This window comes from Myotis daubentonii, chromosome 18 (assembly GCF_963259705.1).
Source record: "Myotis daubentonii chromosome 18, mMyoDau2.1, whole genome shotgun sequence".
NCBI classification, from domain to species: domain Eukaryota; kingdom Metazoa; phylum Chordata; class Mammalia; order Chiroptera; family Vespertilionidae; genus Myotis; species Myotis daubentonii.
The window spans coordinates 19,320,557-19,338,695 of record NC_081857.1 but is presented as its reverse complement, the minus strand read 5'-3'; the positions used below and the strand labels follow the sequence as shown (position 1 = coordinate 19,338,695).

Sequence of the window (18,139 nt, the reverse complement as noted above, 5' to 3'; positions counted from 1 at the left end):
ACCAAAAGCTAAAGAAGAGTTTGATATCTTTTTGGTAAATGAGTAAGAATATGATAATAGCACATGTGTTGGAAGTATTGACATTGCTTATCTCTGGGAGATGGGAGGAATGCTAGGGGACTTTTATTTATAGCCTGTATGTGATGGTATTGTTGGCATTGCACAAGGAGCTTGTATTACGTTTGAACTCAGAAAACTATAGTTTCTGTTCTCCTCGCTAGTTCCAACCAGTCCAGCCCACATTCCTGTTCATGGAGCAGCATTTGATGTTCTATTTCTGACCCTGCTGGAAGACAGCAGGGGGAGGGCTTGTGGGGCAGTATTTATAAAGTTCACAGTAGCGCACAGTAATATACACTTGACACTCACCAATCACTTACACACTGACTCACCCTAAGCAACTTGCAGTCCTGCAAGCTCCATTGATAGTAAGTGCCCTATACAGGTGTCCCGTTTTTAAATCTTTTATATTGTAATTTTACTGTACCTTTTCTATATTTAGATACACAAGTTTTTACCACTGTGTTACAGTTGTCTACAGTGTTCAGTACAGTAACCTGCTATACACTTTGTAGCCTAGAAGCGATAGGCTATGCCAGTGGTCGGCAAACTCATTAGTCAACAGAGCCAAATATCAACAGTACAACGACTGAAATTTCTTTGGGGAGAGCCAAATTTTTTAAACTTAAACTATATAGGTAGGTACATTGTTATTAACTTAATTAAGGTACTCCTAAGCTGGCCTTTGCTAAAAACGTCCTCAATCTGAGGGGTCGACCTCAGCGAACGTACCCCCACTTCTTCTAATGCCACTTCTTCAAAATAGACTTGCCCAGGCCGAAAACTGACTTCTGCACATGGGCCACGAAGTTTCAATCGCACTGTACGTGCGCCCGCACGTGGTATTTTGTGGAAGAGCCACACTCAAGGGGCCAAAGAGCCGCATGTGGCTCGCGAGACGCGGTTTGCTGACCACTGGGCTATGCCATCTAACAGAGATATGTAGTTGGCTATGTCACCTAGGTTTGTGTAAGTGCACTCTCGGATGTTCATGCAATGATCAAATCACCTAATGAATCACTTTTCAGAATGTATCCCTGTCCTTAAGCAACTATTGACTGCATATGAAATACACACTTATTGTTTTGTGTAAAAAAGAATCCCCTATTTCTAAAAGCTTCTTTCTTTATGTTCCATCCACAGGGTTACGTGGAAAGTTTCCATATTATTAAGTGTGGTCCACAGATGATTGATCCAGAGGTTGGGTCTAAACTCAAGCTGAGCCAATCAGAATCCTTCCTTGGGATTCTGGACATGAAACTGAGAAAGAGTAGTCCGTCTGGTTCTGGTGCCTGAACTTCAAGACGGAAGGGGCTTCTGGTGGACATGGGACTGATGGAGGAGAAGAAGTTGGCTCATAGTAAACACAAGAATGGAGCAGGCCTGCAGAGAAATGTAGGTATAAGTTTTTGGGGGGGTTGGCATGTAAAGTTAAGCAGAGCTTTAGTCAATATTATGTTGTTCGGTATCAGGGAACAACATTTACTTACACTTCACTTTGAGTGGCACCCCTTAGAACATGATACGGTGGCATGGGGTCCCCTGGAGCTGTGCTATGAGACAGTCTTATTTTCAGTTGGGAATGGGGCTGTAGATAAAGGCCAGATCCAAACAACTCAGGTATTGGATATAATTGAATGGTATGTATGCCATAACTTTACCCTTCTAAAACTCGGCCTTCTTGCTGCGCCTCACCATGTCCTACTCAACACAGCACCCCAGAATCTCACAATCAAGCAGCATGTGTCTTGCCTAGATACTTCCTGGCCCAACATCTGTAGCATGTCACTCCTAAGTGGCTGTGTCTCAGCAGCAGATGTTGTTCCTCTGGCTAAAATAAACACTGGGTAATATAGCCGAGTTTAGAAAGCTTGTTTTTTTTCCCCCGAGGACCAAGAAAAATTGAAAGCAGTGCTCAATCACTTAATGGTACCATGGTATCACTTAATTAACTTGATTTAATACCAATAAGGAACAGGATTCTGGAATGCTGACTGATTGTGTGATTTCTGATATCATGTTATTCCTTTTATCTGGCAAACTCCTATGTAGCCTTCAAAACCCAGGGAAATGGGTTTTGCAGCTTTCCCCTAACATTGTCTTGGAGAGGTAATTACTCCACATCTGAGAGTCTACCTGACTATTCCCTCCTCTACAATAGCTTGTTCCCTACAGACTAGCAGTTCCTGCTTGTGGATCTGTCCCCTAGAATCTAGGTCCTGAAAGATAAGAATTGTATGTTACACACTCTTTCTAGCCCCTGGCATGTAGATGTTTGATTGAATGACATTAGACTTGTACCTTAACATAGAAAACATTTTGGCTAGTTGTAGCCAAATATCTTAAGAAAAATACCCCCAAGTCCTGAGAAAGGCAGCCAAACTGGTCAATTAGGAGCTGTGTGGGACTTTTGCATGCAGACAAACTAATCATGACTTGAACCCTAAAAGCTATAAAAAGATAAATGTAATTATGTAAAAATAAAATAACTTTTTCTTCATAGCAAAAACCATCATAAAGTCATAAGACCAACTTAGAGAAAATATTTGATATTTCTATTGCAAACAAAAGGCCTATCCCTGTGATAAAAGGAGCTCTTACAAGTCAGAAATGAAAAGGCCAGCAAATGGCCAAAGAAAATACAGAAATAAAAATATAAAAATAGCCGAAACCGGTTTGGATAGAGCGTCAGCCTGCGGACTGAAAGGTCCCAGGTTCGATTCCGGTCAAGGGCATGTGCCTGGGTTGCGGGCACATCCCCGGTGGGGGATGTGCAGGAGGCGGCTGGTCGATGTTTCTCTCTCATCGATGTTTCTGACTCTCTATCTCTCTCCCTTCCTCTCTGTAAAAAATCAATAAAATATATTTAAAAAAATATAAAAATACATAGGAATACATATACAAAGGAAATATAGAAGTACAACCAGCTCTAAACATATGTAAACATGTTATATACCTTGTTTAACCTATCAGATTTCCAAAGGCAAAAATGTTTAATCACAAACACATAGGGAAAGCAAAGAGATAGGAAAACAAGCATTCTCCTACATTGACGGAGGAAGGATAGGATAGTTGATATGACTTCTAAGGATGGCAATCTAGCAATATCTGTCAAAATGATAGATGCACGTCCTTTGACCTAAACACTTTTAGGAATTAATCTATAACTAGGCTTACAGCATTTGTGAAAAGGCTTGTGCAACGTTGTACAATGTTATTCATTTGTAGCATTGCTTGTAATTGCAAAAGATTAGAAATCACCTAAATCAACAGGGAAACGGTGAGGAAAGTTCCAGTACATTTACTTTTTACAATAGGACATTATGCATTCATAAAAAGGAATAAGGATGTTCTTTATGTACTGATAGGAAATTATTGCCAAAACATACTGCTAATGAAAAAGCAAGGCACAGAACACTATGTATAGTATTCTGGTATTTATAGAAACAAAGGGGACAAGAATTATATAGGTATTTGTGTATAAATGCATACACAATAGCTGGGAAAATGCCCAAGGATTTACTAATATTTGTTGATTGTTAAAAGGGAAACGGGTGGGAGGAAAAATAAAAATAAAATATTGAAGCATATGAACAAATTACTTATTTGAAAATAATGAATAAATAAATACAATTATAAAATTGTATGCCCGTGAATACACTGACCTTTAACTTGGTCATCAAATTGAAGAGAACCTTAATGTAGAGGTATTTCTGAAGTCTTGGTTCAATTTTTGGATAAACAGAAAAAAACATGATGTTATTCAGTGGCCTTGTCCATTCCTGGCATTCATTACCCTAGAATTGACATGATTAAAAACTTTTAAGTATAAATGGAGTAAAGAAAGGTGATATAAGTTCATGGATACTATTTCATGATTTTTACACTTAAGGGAAACAAAAGGTATTGGGACACATTTCTGATCTTAGAAGGTGACACTGAATCATGAAACAATGAAAGCTGTTTGTTCCATGTAAATACCCATGATGCCACTGTCAGCCAGAGGTAAGCTGGAATTCTGTTCCTCAACTACACTCTCTGCTGACTTGCTTATAGCTACACAGTATAAAGGTTGCACGTACTACCCATGGTGGCTCTAATTTCCGCCTAAATCTGATGAATTCTCTACCTAAATGTCCACATTGAAGTGAATTGGTTTGTGACTAAACTTGATTGGATGTCAGCTTTTTGAACCCAAGTGAAATTATTTTATTCTTTGTTTAGTTTTCAATTTGTGTTTCTGATATATTGTCCTATTCAGGCATCCCAGGACCTGTGCATATAATCATTATTATGCAACCAATAGATATTTGTTGAGCATCAGCTATGTCAAGGGACTGTGGAGAATGAGTAAGACACAGCTACTGTGACTTCAGGAAGGCTGTATAGTCTAGCACAGTGGTCGGCAAACCACAGCTGGCGAGCCACATGCAGCTCTTTGGCCCCTTGTGTGTGGCTCTTTCACAAAATTCCACGTGTGGGCGCGCATGTACAGTGCAAAGCTGACTTAAAACTTTAAGTAAAGTTTATTAAGTTAATTTTAGGGAACGTTGTGGAGTGAAAGAAGATGTAGTGTCGAGGATTGAGAAAGGTATGTTGAGATGGTTTGGACATATAGAGAGGATGAACAAAAGGAGATAGACGAAACAAGTATACAAGACGAGTGTGGATGGGAGAGTTGGAAGGGGTCGACTTCAGTGAACGTACCTCAATCAGATTGAGGACGTTTTTAGCAAAGGCCAGCTTAGGAGCACCCTAGTTAAGTTAATAACAATGTACCTACCTATATAGTTTAAGTTTAAAAAATTTGGCTCTCAAAAGAAATTTCAATCGTTGTACTGTTGATATTTGGCTCTGTTGACTAATGAGTTTGCCGACCACGGGTCTAGCAGAAGGGTCGAGAGGGTATGTCCTAGAGCAGGGCTCCTCAAACTTTTTAAACAGGGGGCCAGTTCACTGTCCCTCAGACCGTTGAAGGGCCGGACTATAGTTTAAAAAAAACTATGAACAAATTCCTATGCACACTGCACATATCTTATTTTGAAGTAAAAAAACAAAACGGGAACAAATACAATATTTGTATTTGCATGTGACCCGCGGGCCGTAGTTTGAGGACCCCTGTCCTAGAGCAAACATGTCAAACTCAGAGGCTAACACGGGCCAAATAAACAAGGCATGCGGCCCTCAGGCCACGAGTTTGACATGCTTGTCTATTAGCTCAATGCTGGGCTGAAACTTATGGGAGTTTTAGCATGCTGGACTCAGATTCAGGGGAGTCACGTACTATTCAATCTTTGTTTGATGTATATGGTCCTTACGAAACTGTTACATAGAGAAATAAGAGATGTAATCATAGACAATTTATGTTTATGATTTCTAAACATCCAAGTAACATAAATGAGGAAGGAAAACAGAAATGTAAGCCTGAACTCTGCGTCCCATGTGGTGTGGTTGGCTCGTCCATGTGGGGAAGTGGCGCCACCTTGAGGCGGATGACATGCTGTATCTTGATTAGTACAAGAGGCACCTGCATTTCCATACACAGACCATTTCGACCCTCGGGTCCTCACATAGTCTATCAGTGGGGTTGGGCCAAGGTGGAGAGGGGAGTGGGGGAAGGTCCATGGCAGAGCACCCCTTCCTAAACCGTTTTCGAGTCCAGTCGATTTGCTTTTGATTGGACTTGTCTTCCCATTCCCAATCGCTTTGTCACTCTCTAGCTCTTTCTGTCTGCAAGGTGAAGTTACTGGCCAATCTAAAGGGAAAATAATGTATTTAAAAATTAGTCTGAGATTTTCGACTTATTCACTCAACCGCTAGCAAAAGCAACCCATGGAAATAAAAACCAGCATTTCTTAGTTTAGAAAGAAGCAATTTAAACATTTCGAGTCCATTGGAGAATTGTGGGAGGGCTTACCTTAAAACAGTGGTTCTCAACCTTCCTAATGCCGCGACCCTTTAATACAGTTCCTCATGTTGTGGTGACCCCCAATTTCATTGTTACAAATTGAACATAATTAAAGCATAGTGACTAATCACAGAAACAATATGTAATTATATATGTGTTTTCCAATGGTCTTAGGCGACCCCTGTGAAAGGGTTGTTCGATCCCCAAAAGGGTTGCGACCCACAGGTTGAGAACCGCTGCCTTAAAAGAACCTGCCTGAGCAGCGCATAGTTAATTAGCAGGAATGACGCTGAGTGCCTGGGCACGAGCATAAGATGAACTAAGGGGAAAACGAGGCAGGAGAAGTCGAGACAAAAAGAGGGAATGAAGGAGGCAGATGAAGGGACTGAAGAGGGAAAAAGAAAGATGAGAAGAATTAGGGAAAGGAAAGGATGCATAAGAAGTGGAAAGGGCAGAGGGGGACAACAGCAGATGAGAACCGATCCAAACCCATACAAGCCGACCACAGGCTGGCGGCACATGAGGGGGCCACACACAGAGAGCACAGGTATGCGTTGTTGCATTGGTGCTGGGTGCCTTGGGTCCTTACCCACACAGGTCTATGATTTTGAACCCAATTTCTTCAAGCCCAGAGTTATCTCAGGGGTCCTTCCTTTCTCAGGATTTCCCCTGCAAAAACTCTAATCAACTGGTTTTGAAACCAGAATGTGAGGGCACTCCAGGAGGGTGGACAGAGGCAAGCTTCAATGTGCGGTGCCTCTAAAACGAAGCCCCAGACCATTGCAGTGAAGGTGGCCAGAGTGATTCTGAGGAATTAATTATGCAAGTAATTTTCAGTTATGGCCAATAATCTATTCAGCTTGGCTAATGAAATGAGAGATGGCAGCTCTGGTTCTTGCGAAATGGAATTATGGCGAAACTAATTAAAATAGAAGCTTGAGTTAAAATACATCATCCATGGAAACATGGAAAAACAGAGACCCTATGAAAAATATTGGGTGAAGAGCAAGACACAAGAGAAACTATATGCTTTGAGGAGCCAAACCCTCAGTCAGTTTTCTCTTTTCCAGTGGAGTTATGAATGGTATGGGTATTGACCTCTAACCTCACCACTTTAAAAATCATCAAAAGGCAAGTGAAACTCGGTGAACAAATTGCTATGCTGACTGTGCCTCTAGTTGTTGTAGCACCTCTCCAAAGCTTTCCTCTGACTTCTACACCTTGCCTCTCGGAAGGTCTCTCAACAGCACCCTGCAAGCATTAAGGTTTCTAGAGAAAGCCCCAATCTTCATTTGTCCCCAAGCACTGAACTTGAGAAAGAAGCGTGGTATAACCTTGGAGTCAGGCAGATGGGAGTGGAGTCAGCTTCTGGGACCCACACACTGTGTGATCTTACAGATATTCTCTGAGCTCCGGTTCTAAAGATCAAATATACAATGGGACTGGCATGGTGCTCAAGAAAGGGTGGCCTTTGTGTTTAATTCACCTGCTCGCACTCAGAATCCTGCTTTGGAAATGAAAAGGCATATTACTACCTCATGCCGGTAACTGGCTCTGGTTGCCTGCTAATTGTGTTATATTTCATGAATCTGTGTAACTTTGGGCCACAAGGCAGGACTGTTGATGTTTCAGTGTTAAAGAACGACTTTTAAGCAAACATTCTCAACACAATGGACATTTTAATGATAAAAAATAGTTAAAGGATAGAATGATTCGGACCCGTTTGTTATAAGTGAGGCTCTTTATTGCTAATGTATGATGCCTTCCTTCTTATAAAATTAAATTTCCCATTCTTTTACTACTGTAAAAGGGATGAGACTAGTGACCATCAATGTGTTTCAGCTAAAAAAAGGATTTTCTATAATCCCATGACTTTCTTGAATCTCCCATAGACATACACTTTATTAAAACATGGTCTTAATAACTTTCACTGTCTAGAACTTCATGTTAAAAACATTAAAACCATAGGAAGAACAACAATTTGCTTCAACGTTGCTCTTTTTTCCCCCCTCTGTCCACGTCAGTTGCATCCCTTCTGCCCCTCCAGGCCTAGTTCAGACTGACCCATCTCACTTTACTCCAGTCCACCCCGACTTCGCTGTTCCCCCAACACTAAAGTCAAATACTAAATTGCATGACATTAATTTAAAAATATCTTTATTGCCCTAACCGGTTTGGCTCAGTGGATAGAGCGTTGGCCTGCGGACTCAAGGGTCCCAGGTTCGATTCCGGTCAGGGGCATGTACCTTGGTTGTGGGCACATACCCAGTAGGGAGTGTGCAGGAGGCAGCTGAATCGATGTTTCTCTCTCATCGATGTTTCTAACTCTCTATCCCTCTCCCTTCCTCTCTGTAAAAAAATCAATAAAATATATTTTAAAATAAATAAAAACATCTTTATTGTTGAAAGTATTACATATGTCTCCCTTTTCCCCCCATCAACCCCCTCCAGCCCACTCCCACCCCCCACCCCAGGCCCTCACCACCCCACTGTCTGCTTCCATAGGTTATGCATATATGCATACAAGGGCATGGAATTAATTTTAAAATGCTTAAATCTTCTCAATTAGGCTGAGAGCAAAGCCCAGACATTATTCTTCTATCATGTCCAACACGATCCTGGGAAACAGTAAATGCTGAGAAAGGAAGCATTTTGCTAATTTGCACAATCTACAGATTTCACTTGTGTGTTAGTGGATTTTCTTAAGACATACTTCCTATCAAGTGTGACTGTTACCTAAGTGGTGCTGTTACCTAATGACCGAAAAAGGGTGTATGTGCCATTTCTCCCTTTATTTATTTTTTGAAATATATTTTTATTGATATCAGAGAGGAAGGGAAAGAGAGAGATACAAACATCAATGATGAAAGAGAATCATTGATCATCTGCCTCCTGCACACTCCCCACTAGGGACTGAGCCCACAACCCGGGCATGTGCCCTTGGCTGGAGTTGAACCTGGGACTCTTCAGTCCACAGGCCGACAATCTATCCACTGAGCCAAACCAGCCAGGGCCATTTCCTCCTTTAAAAAATGGCAAAGACAAAACAAATAACATGGCTAACATGAAACAACAAAACCACTGAGACTCAAGTAGAAGAGAATGGGAGGTAAAGGGCCAATTTTGGGCAGAAAGTGCTCCCTAGCGTTTCTTTTTTCCCACCATTCATCCTATCCCCACTCTTTCCCAGGAGTTACTGTGCCATGGTCAGTGTAACCTGGGCCGACATCAGATGCAGTGTGGAGCCAGTTGGTCCCAGCTTTTACTATCTCCCCCGAGTAAAGCTGATTGGTAGATTTTGAATGCACGCATTCTTGTGACAAAACTCCGGAATTTTCCCCAAAGTGCAGTCTGGAAAATGCTATGGAAGAACTTTTGAAAAAGTGTTGCAAAATCACCATTCATTTTAAAGTTTGTAAGTGGTTTGGCTATACCCACTTGACTACCTCTAATACCTATTGCTTAGCTTCTCCTAACTCACAGCCCTCTGAATTGCCTGTCAGTTTCTGAAGCTTTAAAGCAGAAATCCCGTGCATTGGGAAAGCAAACAGAGGTTGCTGTGAGTAGGTAAGAGTAAGAAATAGATTTGAAGCATCAGGAACAGTAGAAGCTGGAAATAAATGACGGCAGCTGCTAGGCTAATTTGCACGTTGGAGTCTTTTTTTTTCCAGTTGCTGACACTATTGCAGATGTCCCCTTCCCTCCTGCCCCCCGCCTTCACCACACTGTCGTGTCCATGGTCTGACCTCGGTCTCTGAGCAGTAGTGATATGGTGTTCAACTGCGAGAGCTTTGGAATCACTCCAAAGGCTGTACTCTGAAGTCATTAATGACTCTCTTCTCTACTACCTTGTATTTGAACAAAGTAGCTTTGTTTTTATTTTATAATATATCTTTATTGAGTTCAGAGAGGAAGAGGGAGAGATAACATCAATGATGAGAAAGAACCACTGATCAGCTGCCTTCTGCACGTCCCCCACTGGGGATCGAGCCTGCAAACCGGGCATGTGCCCTTGTCCAAAATTGAACCCGGAATACTTCAGTCCCCAGGCCAATGCTCTACCCACTGAGCCAAACTGGCTAGGGCTGAACAAAGTAGTTTGAGAAACCTTCTGTACCAAACTAGTTCTTGTCAAGAGTACAATAACCTGGTGGTAAAATAGGAAATCTTTCCCTTTAAAAAACTATACATTCTTAAGTACTAAAGTAAGTTAGAAAAATAAATTAATCAACACTGACATTTTATTTGTTTCAACTTTATAATTTTTACAAAACAAAAGGCAGTATCAAAAACAGCAAAGAGTTTACAGGATTTCTGCACCAGTTTTCACAGAAGTCAGTGATTACGGTGTCCAATGTAAATACAAAGCGCAGGCTGATTTCCCTCTTGGTCATATGCATTCAGGTGGCTGGATTTGGAGCTACTGAATAACAACTTTTTATAAGCACCGGTCATTTTTTTGACAACTGATTTGGTTTGTCCAACAAGTAAACACTTTTTGCTGTGTGGCATTTTTGTCTTTTAAAAAACACTGAGCTAAAATACACAATGTGTATGTGTTTGGATCTGAACCAAATCTTTTGAGATCCTAATTACCCTGAAGAACACTGAAGACATTTACAGGGCATATTAAATCCTGGTTCTATACCGCATCAGGTTAAGGCAGCTACTATGGTCCTAAGGAAAATAGCATTTCATTCAGAGGCTGCCCAGAGTTTGAACTACATCATAGTTTCCACGTCCTTTCTGATGTGGAGTAGTTTTCCCAAGTAGGGCCACATAATTGAAACACAAGTTTTATGCTCTGGTATTTTATGGAACATTAGTGTCGAGCAAGACTCCTTGCTCTGGACCCTGGTGACCATAAAGAAATCGAGAGGCCATGATCGCTGGGTGCTGAGGAGAAACATACTTAAACTCACATAATCTGGAGGCAGACACCAAGCTGGAACTTGGGAGTGGTGTTCACCTACCTGTTCCAGAAACACATTTTGCTTAAATAAGGGAAGTATGGTCCAGTTTTGTAATGTTAACAGCTGCCAGTCTCTCAAACATATTTTTATGAGGATATTTCCTGGCTAGCAATGAGTTAGGAAATCAGCATCAAATTCTCATCAAATTTATCACTATTAGTCAAAAACAAAAACAAATCCCCAAAAAACAGAAAAACAAAAACCACCAGCCAACAGAGGTGGTTAAACCTGGATGTAAATTATACTATGTACAGACTGGTATACATATCACTGAAACAGTTCTGACAGCATGACACCTGTTGAAAAATTGCCTATATATTACCCCAATTTTCATGAGAGGAAAATGGATATGTAATTTTCTTCTTTACAGATATGAAAGAGGAAGCAAGAAGGCAAAGCTGAGAGAAACAGATGCTACCCAAAGGGCAGTGGTGGCATTTGGTTGTTTTGGTCTTTGTACCAGCAACTCCCACACCCACAGGAGAAGCCCAGTTCCTGCTGGACTACACGGTTCTCCGGGCAGTCAACACCCGAACAATGGACCCCACTCCTCCAGCAGCAAGTGCCTGAAAACAAACCAAATGTAAGTGTAAAGAATCAATTCTCACACTGAGTAAAACATTTTTCTTGAAGAAGGCGGAGTGCAGCTATTAATTTTGAACTCACTGATTTTTATAAATATTTCTTGAGCACCTATCATGCACCAGGCACCATTCTTGGCACTGGGGAAGAGTAATGAAACCTTTAGAGGCCCCGACCTCATGCACTTACATTCCAAAGAGATACTAATTCACATTCTAGTGCAGCGATGATGAACCTATGACACGCGTGTCAGAGGCAACACGCGAACTCATTTTTTTGGTTGATTTTTCTTTGTTCAATGGCATTTAAATATATAAAATAAATATCAAAAATATTAGTCTTTGTTTTACTATGGTTGCAAATATCAAAAAATTTCTATATGTGACACGGCACCAGAGTTAAGTTAGGGTTTTTCAAAATGCTGACACGCCGAGCTCAAAAGGTTCGCCATCACTGTTCTAGTGTGTTGTTTTCAAATAACAGTTGGCTCTTAAAGATCTACAGCATAATGTTCTTGCCTAAACAGGTGCTCAAATACAGATCTTCTCTTATTCTTGGCAGAATAAATGCAAACTGGAATAAACCAACCTCAGTTCTATTTAGTCAGGATTTGTCAGCTTTTTCGTCTCCCAGGCTAAGAGTTACTATTTAAGAGCTAAGAACTTCAGAACTTTGACTTCACCTTGAAGAATTGGAAGTCATGATTAAGCATTAGAAATTTGAAGCTCTAGTTTACTTGTGTTCAGAGAACACTGAGAACCTTTGTGTTTTGGGTACTGTGCTGGGGATACAAAAGTGAATAAATACAGCATCTTCTGGTCTACTTGGAAGAGACAGATATATAAGCAGATTAATATAATATAATTAATATAATATAATATAATTAATGTAATGTATGAGGTGACAGAGCTATGCTTTGGGTGCTACAAAAGCAGAGGAAGGCACATACCTAGCCTGAGGGTATAGAGAAATGTGGAATGGTCCGGGAAGGCTTCACGGAGAAAATGAGACATGAAATGGGTAAGTAGGTGGCAGACGGACATAAAGGGTAAGGAGGCCGTCAGGCAGAGATCATGAGCAAGGCATAGAGGTGTGGATCATTCTGGTGTGTTCAGGGAAACGGGAGGTCCTGCTGGAGCATAAGGGGAAGAATGACATGTAAGATGAGGCTGGACTGGGAACCTGGACTTTATTTTTCAGGTGACTGGCAAGGGTAGATGTGGGTTCTAAAGACTGCATTCTGGTGACTGAGTGGAGAATGGCTATGAGGGAGGCAAAACTGGTAGCTGGGAGGCCAGTCTGGGAAGCAATAGCAACAGATTGGGAGAGATGCTGTGAACAGCTGCATTGAAGATGTTTCTGGGTAGATGATCTGAGAAGTATTTAGGAGATAAGCCTGGCAAAATACTGGTGACTCATGTTAAGAAAAAAATGAAGCCTTACTATGTGCCTCAATGCCCTGGCCGGTTTTGCTCAATAGGTAGCGCGTTGGCCTGCGGACTGAAAGGTTCAGGGTTTGATTCTGGTCAAGGGCACATGCCCGGGTAGTGGGCTTGATCCCCAGTAGGGGGTGTGCAGGAGGCAGCTGATCAATGATTCTCTCTCATCACTGATGTTTTTCTCTCTCCCTCCCTTCCTCTTTGAAATCAATAAAAATATATTTAAAAAAATATGTGCCTCAATTTCCCCACTACTAACAGGGAATAATAATATCAAGCTTTCTCTCCGAGTATTTTTATGAGGATTAAATGAGTTATTATCTACAAAGCACTTGGCAGAGTGCTTGGATATAATAAGTGCTCAAGTACTGTTTCTATGATCCTGAGGTGAGACTGGAATTAGGTTACTTAGGTTTTTTAAAGCTGGCTCATTTTCTCTAAACTGAGGATGATAAAGAGGTTTACAGACCTCGTAGAGTTGTTGTAAGGATGAAATGAAACGTAATAGTACAGTGCCTGGCAAACAGGAAGTGTTCCATGAACAGGATGACCATACAAATTATTCTCCAAATCGGTACCCAGAGTAAAGGGGAACTATTCATATTTATGCTGAAACAATAGGTATAAACTGGGGCTGTCCTGAGAAAACTGGGAGTTATGGTTAACCCATCCATACATGTTAGCACTTTTATTTGAGAGTGTATGAGGGATAAAGTGACTAGAGAGAGGCTAAGCAGCAATTTTTACTACCTATTCTTACCTTATATGTGTGTATTTTCACTCAGAAAAAAGCTTCTGAAAAACTGAGTTTTGGGAATTGTAAGATATTAGAGAATATACACTCCTATTTTTTAAAAATTGTGGTAAAATATATAACCCAAAATGTGCCACTTTTAAACATTCTTAGATGTAAAATTCAGTGGTACTAATTACATTCATAATAGTGTGCAGACATCACCACTATTTCCAATACTTTATCAGCCCAAACAGAAACTCTGTCCCCGTTAATCACTAACTCTTTATTTTGCCTTCTCCCCAACCCCTGGTAACCTCTAACCTACCTTCTGTCTCTGTGAATTTGCCTATTCTAGGTATTTCATATAAGTGGAATCACACAGTATTTGTCTTTTTGTGTTTGGATTATTTCACTTTGCATAATGTTTTCAAGGTTCATTCATGCTGTAGCATATATCAGTACTTCCCTTTTTTTGGATGAAAGCATTTCTATTTTATTCCACTGTATGCATGTACCACATTTTGTTTATCTGTTCCTCTTATTGGCTTGTTTTCACCTTCGGCCATTGTTAAATAAGTCTTGATTTTTATTACTTATTTTCTTTTCAAAGATTTAATTCCGAGTTCCAAGATTATGTTTACTAAACAATAATCATTAAATAAAAGTGCTGCAAATCAGACTCTCTTAAGACCAACGCTAGTAAGCATAAATCTAAATTTTCATTTTCAGGCATTTATTTGTAATAACAGAGATATATAACCAAGAAGTCAGAATTATTTTTAGGCAAGAGGGGTTGTCATTGAAGGAACCAGTCATATGGATTTATAATTCATAACTTACCTTTTCGTGCCACTGCAATAACACAGCGCTGCTATTGTCGGAGGGGCTCTCGAAGCCTTTATAGATATACTTCATTAGGAGATCCACGCCGTTCTTGTCCAGGGACTGCACTGCCTTTTCAATATCATTAGCTTTGAACGAGATGAGCACCTTCAAGACAATGCTGCCTGCCCGGTCCTGAGGGTAAATAAGTAACAGAACAGTAGGACACGTGTGTGTGGGGTTACAGTTTTGCAAAGGCCGCCCTGAGGAGGTGACATGAAAGAGGAAACCGTGGGATGTCTGAGGAAAGTATTTCAGACAAGGAAAGAACAAGTGCTGTTAGTGTGTGTTCAAGGAATAGCATGAAGACCTAAGGTGGCTGGGGCTGAGCCGTGAGAGAACAGCAGGGCAAAAAGTGAGAGAGGAGTGGGGAGACAGATGATACAAGCCCTGCAGGCTACCGTGGGGAACTTTGCCTTCCAGTGAGGGAAATGATGTTAGGTGGTTTTGAGAAGAACACTGGTATAATCTGTCTTACAGTTGAACAGGATCACTTGGCTGCCAGGTTGAGAATAAGCTGGGTGGTGGTGGGGGGGGGGGGGTTTCAGGGACAAGGCAGAAGCAGGAAGACCAGTCAGGAAGTTATTGCAGTAACATAGGCTGGTTCTGGCTAGCATGGTAGCAATGGAGGTGGTCACAAACGGTCAGATTCCTGACATAGTTGGAGGTAGAGCTGAAAGGATTTGCTTATAGGTGTGATAATCTACCAATTTATTCTATCCAGATTTTTAAAAAAACTTTGAACCATCCTTCCGAAATAGGTTATTAATAAAACGTATTTTAAGTTTTGTGTTTATAGGTAAGAGACTCTTGATGTAAGATATCAGCAGAGATCACTTGTCTGTGACTCACCTTCACCGCCTGACTCTTGGTGTTGATAGGGGGGTTTTTCAGGGCTGCCTGCAGGGCAGCTGTCATGTTTCCTGTGATGGAGGTTAAGGGGATAGCAGCAAAGGGTGACCCTCAGGGAAGCACTGCGACTACCAGGAACCATTTGGGTCTTAAGACTGGACTTTATGCACAGAAAGAAAAATCACTATGGTCACTATGTTCAATACTGGAAAATTCACCATTTTGTTTTCAAGTATGTCAATCAAAGACCTGATACTGAAAACAAAAAAGGACATTAGATTTGTTTTTTAATAAAGCAAAGACTTTCCTCCTTGGTTCTAATGATCAAATGAATACCTTACTAATCTCCCATCTTCTAGTAAGACACATATGGAAATATTACTCAGTGATATTTATAAAAAACTCTAAACTATGCATCAGAATTATTAGGCCCCAAAGGGAAACAGCCTAACCTCAATAAAAACATGTCCATTTTATGTGATTCTAACTGGAAAAACAAAGATCAAATTTTTTTTAGAATTATGTTCTATATTAATTGATATGCTGGTAGATTAGCAATCTGAGTGACTTACATTAGTAATCTCTCAATATGGATGAAAAGAGGCATTATAGAACATATCCAATGACCCTTGGGTGACAACTTAACTCTGGGGTATTTTCTCTCATATTTCATAAAGGCTATTGAAACTGTCTCAGGCCATACCTACTAAATGTGGGCTCTCTTTGAAAGCACCCGTGAGTGAGCATGTATGAGACACGGAAGGCCAATCAGACTGTCAGAATGTACAGTCATTCCCCTAAAAGGAAAACCACACAGAGCTCACTTGTTCCTCCATCTGTGAGTGCCTGATCAGCATTTGTGTCTTCTCTTTGTAACAAGAGCAGAAAAGACCGTGTCTTTATAAGCAGACGCGCTATCTGGATAAAGCAGACCACTTAGGGGTCATCTCCTATCATCTAAAATTAATTTCGCAAACATCATTCATTCATCACAAAGAATGTTTTTAGACAGAATGATGTTCACCACTTATTTTCCGAAGAAAGAAAACCTATGGTTGGTGGCAGTAAGCTGTTATTTTCAAGGTTTAAGCGACTTCTAGGGAAGTAGCCTTTTGCATGTAGACTGGCTCATTTTTAAGACCCCAAACACTTAAATATTTAAATAACGTAGCAACAGCTGATTGTAAAAGTTGTGGAAATGAAAGGAACATCTGTATGTTGATACATGTTTAAGGCTGTATTTTAGGTGCCTTTAAGACCAAATGTAGTTCCTACCAAATATTGTCTCTCATCTATTTCCCCCTTAGAATTAAATAGGACATTGATGAGGAAAGAGTCTACAAAGCCTTCCTTATGAATACACCCAAGAATAACTAGAAATGAGTGGATTTAGTAATTGAGAATCTCTAAAACTACAGCTTGAGCTATTGCAACATTTACATTTTTCTGAAGAAACGCTGATGCAAATGTTCAAGGTTATGAATATTCAAATATGCAAAAATTCGAACCCAGGAACTGACAGCCAAATTTGAACTACAATGGTAACGATTTCATGATTATAAAAATGAGCTCTGCTTTGTACAAATGGCCCATCTTCTTCTATCCCATTCCCTGGGGTTTACTTGAAATATTTTTGGGGATTCTCATTCCATCTTCTTTCTATCGTCTTTGTGCAGCGGGCAAAGCCTCCAAGCTTCCTTCTCGGAGTTTTGGTTGTTGTGTATTCCTACCCCTTCCCCAGTTAACAAATTCTGTGCCAAATACCTTAAATAAAAATAAAACTAAAAAAGCCCCCAGGCTGGAAGGACAGAGGGCCTCATGCAGCAACCGCCTAATCTCGGCTGGCAAGGAATAAACTACCCTAACGCGACCAAAACAAAACCATCACAACAGACACAAAATCACGAAAGAAAGATGCCCACTGGAAATTTCTGGAGCTAACGTGACCCCAGGAAACAGCGTTCCCGGAGGAAAACGTCGCCCCGATCAGTCCCAATCAGCCCAGGTGCCCTCCGGGCGCCGCGAGGGCGCGGCCCGCAGACCCGGTGTCCGGGGGGCCGGACCCGGGCGCAACCTGAGGAATCGGGGCGCGGAGAGTGCGCGGCCAGGCAGGTGTCCGCGGGCTGGCTCCCGGGGTCTCGGGGAGCCCCGGTGAGAAACGGAGAGCCCTGCCCTCGCGGGAGGGGGACCCAGACACAGGTTCCAGCCGCCAGCCGCCGGGGCAGCCCCGCGCCCGTGCCCCCAGGAGGGCCCGCCCCTCCACCCCGCAGCGCGGGGTCCCGGGAGAAGGGCGGGGTGGGGAGGTCGGGGAAGGCAAGGATATTGCCGCAGGCAGGAGTCCACCTCGCCTTCGTCGGGCCCGACCTGCCCGTCGCCCCCGTCTTCCTCGTCCACGAACTTGTTCTCGTCGTACTCATCCACGTCCACCTTCCGGAACCGGGCGGACGACACCGTGTTCTTCGACATCCCCGATCCCGAGCGGCGGCCAAGGCCTCCTCTAGCTGCGGTCTCTACCTCGGCGAGCCCAGCCGGCCAGGAACCCGAAGCCTGGTGCCTTCACTTCCCTCTTCCGCTCTGGGGCGTCGCCGGCAGCCCCGGCTCGGGCGGTTCTGGGCCTGCGCGCTGACCACGCGCCTTCCGCCCGGGGTTCTCGCCCAGATCGAACCTCCTACGCCTCCCGGCTCTCCCCCGGGGAGCGCGCGCGAGA

At 42.0% G+C, this 18,139-nt stretch overlaps 1 protein-coding gene across 1 annotated transcript; it reads right to left on the bottom strand.

Annotated features, from left to right (window-relative positions):
• Nucleotides 1-10,191: 10,191 nt before the first annotated feature.
• Nucleotides 10,192-18,105, bottom strand: ARPC5 (actin related protein 2/3 complex subunit 5). Its single transcript, XM_059674693.1, has 4 exons — nucleotides 17,756-18,105; nucleotides 15,433-15,505; nucleotides 14,539-14,715; nucleotides 10,192-11,507 (listed from the first exon to the last, which is right to left on the bottom strand). Exons 1-4 carry the CDS (start codon nucleotides 17,896-17,898, stop codon nucleotides 11,445-11,447), a joined length of 456 nt encoding a protein of 151 aa, XP_059530676.1. The 5' UTR covers nucleotides 17,899-18,105; the 3' UTR covers nucleotides 10,192-11,444.
• Between the last annotated feature and the right edge of the window lie 34 nt (nucleotides 18,106-18,139).

Coding starts and splice junctions, on each gene's coding strand:
- ARPC5 (XM_059674693.1), bottom strand. CDS start 17,898: ATGTCGAAGAACACGGTGTCGTCCGCCCGGTTCCGGAAGGTGGACGTG. Junction 14,716..15,432: donor CCAAGAGTCAGGCGGTGAAG/GTGAGTCACAGA, acceptor ATTTACCCTCAG/GACCGGGCAGGCAGCATTGT. Junction 11,508..14,538: donor TATTGCAGTGGCACGAAAAG/GTAAGTTATGAA, acceptor GTTTGTTTTCAG/GCACTTGCTGCTGGAGGAGT.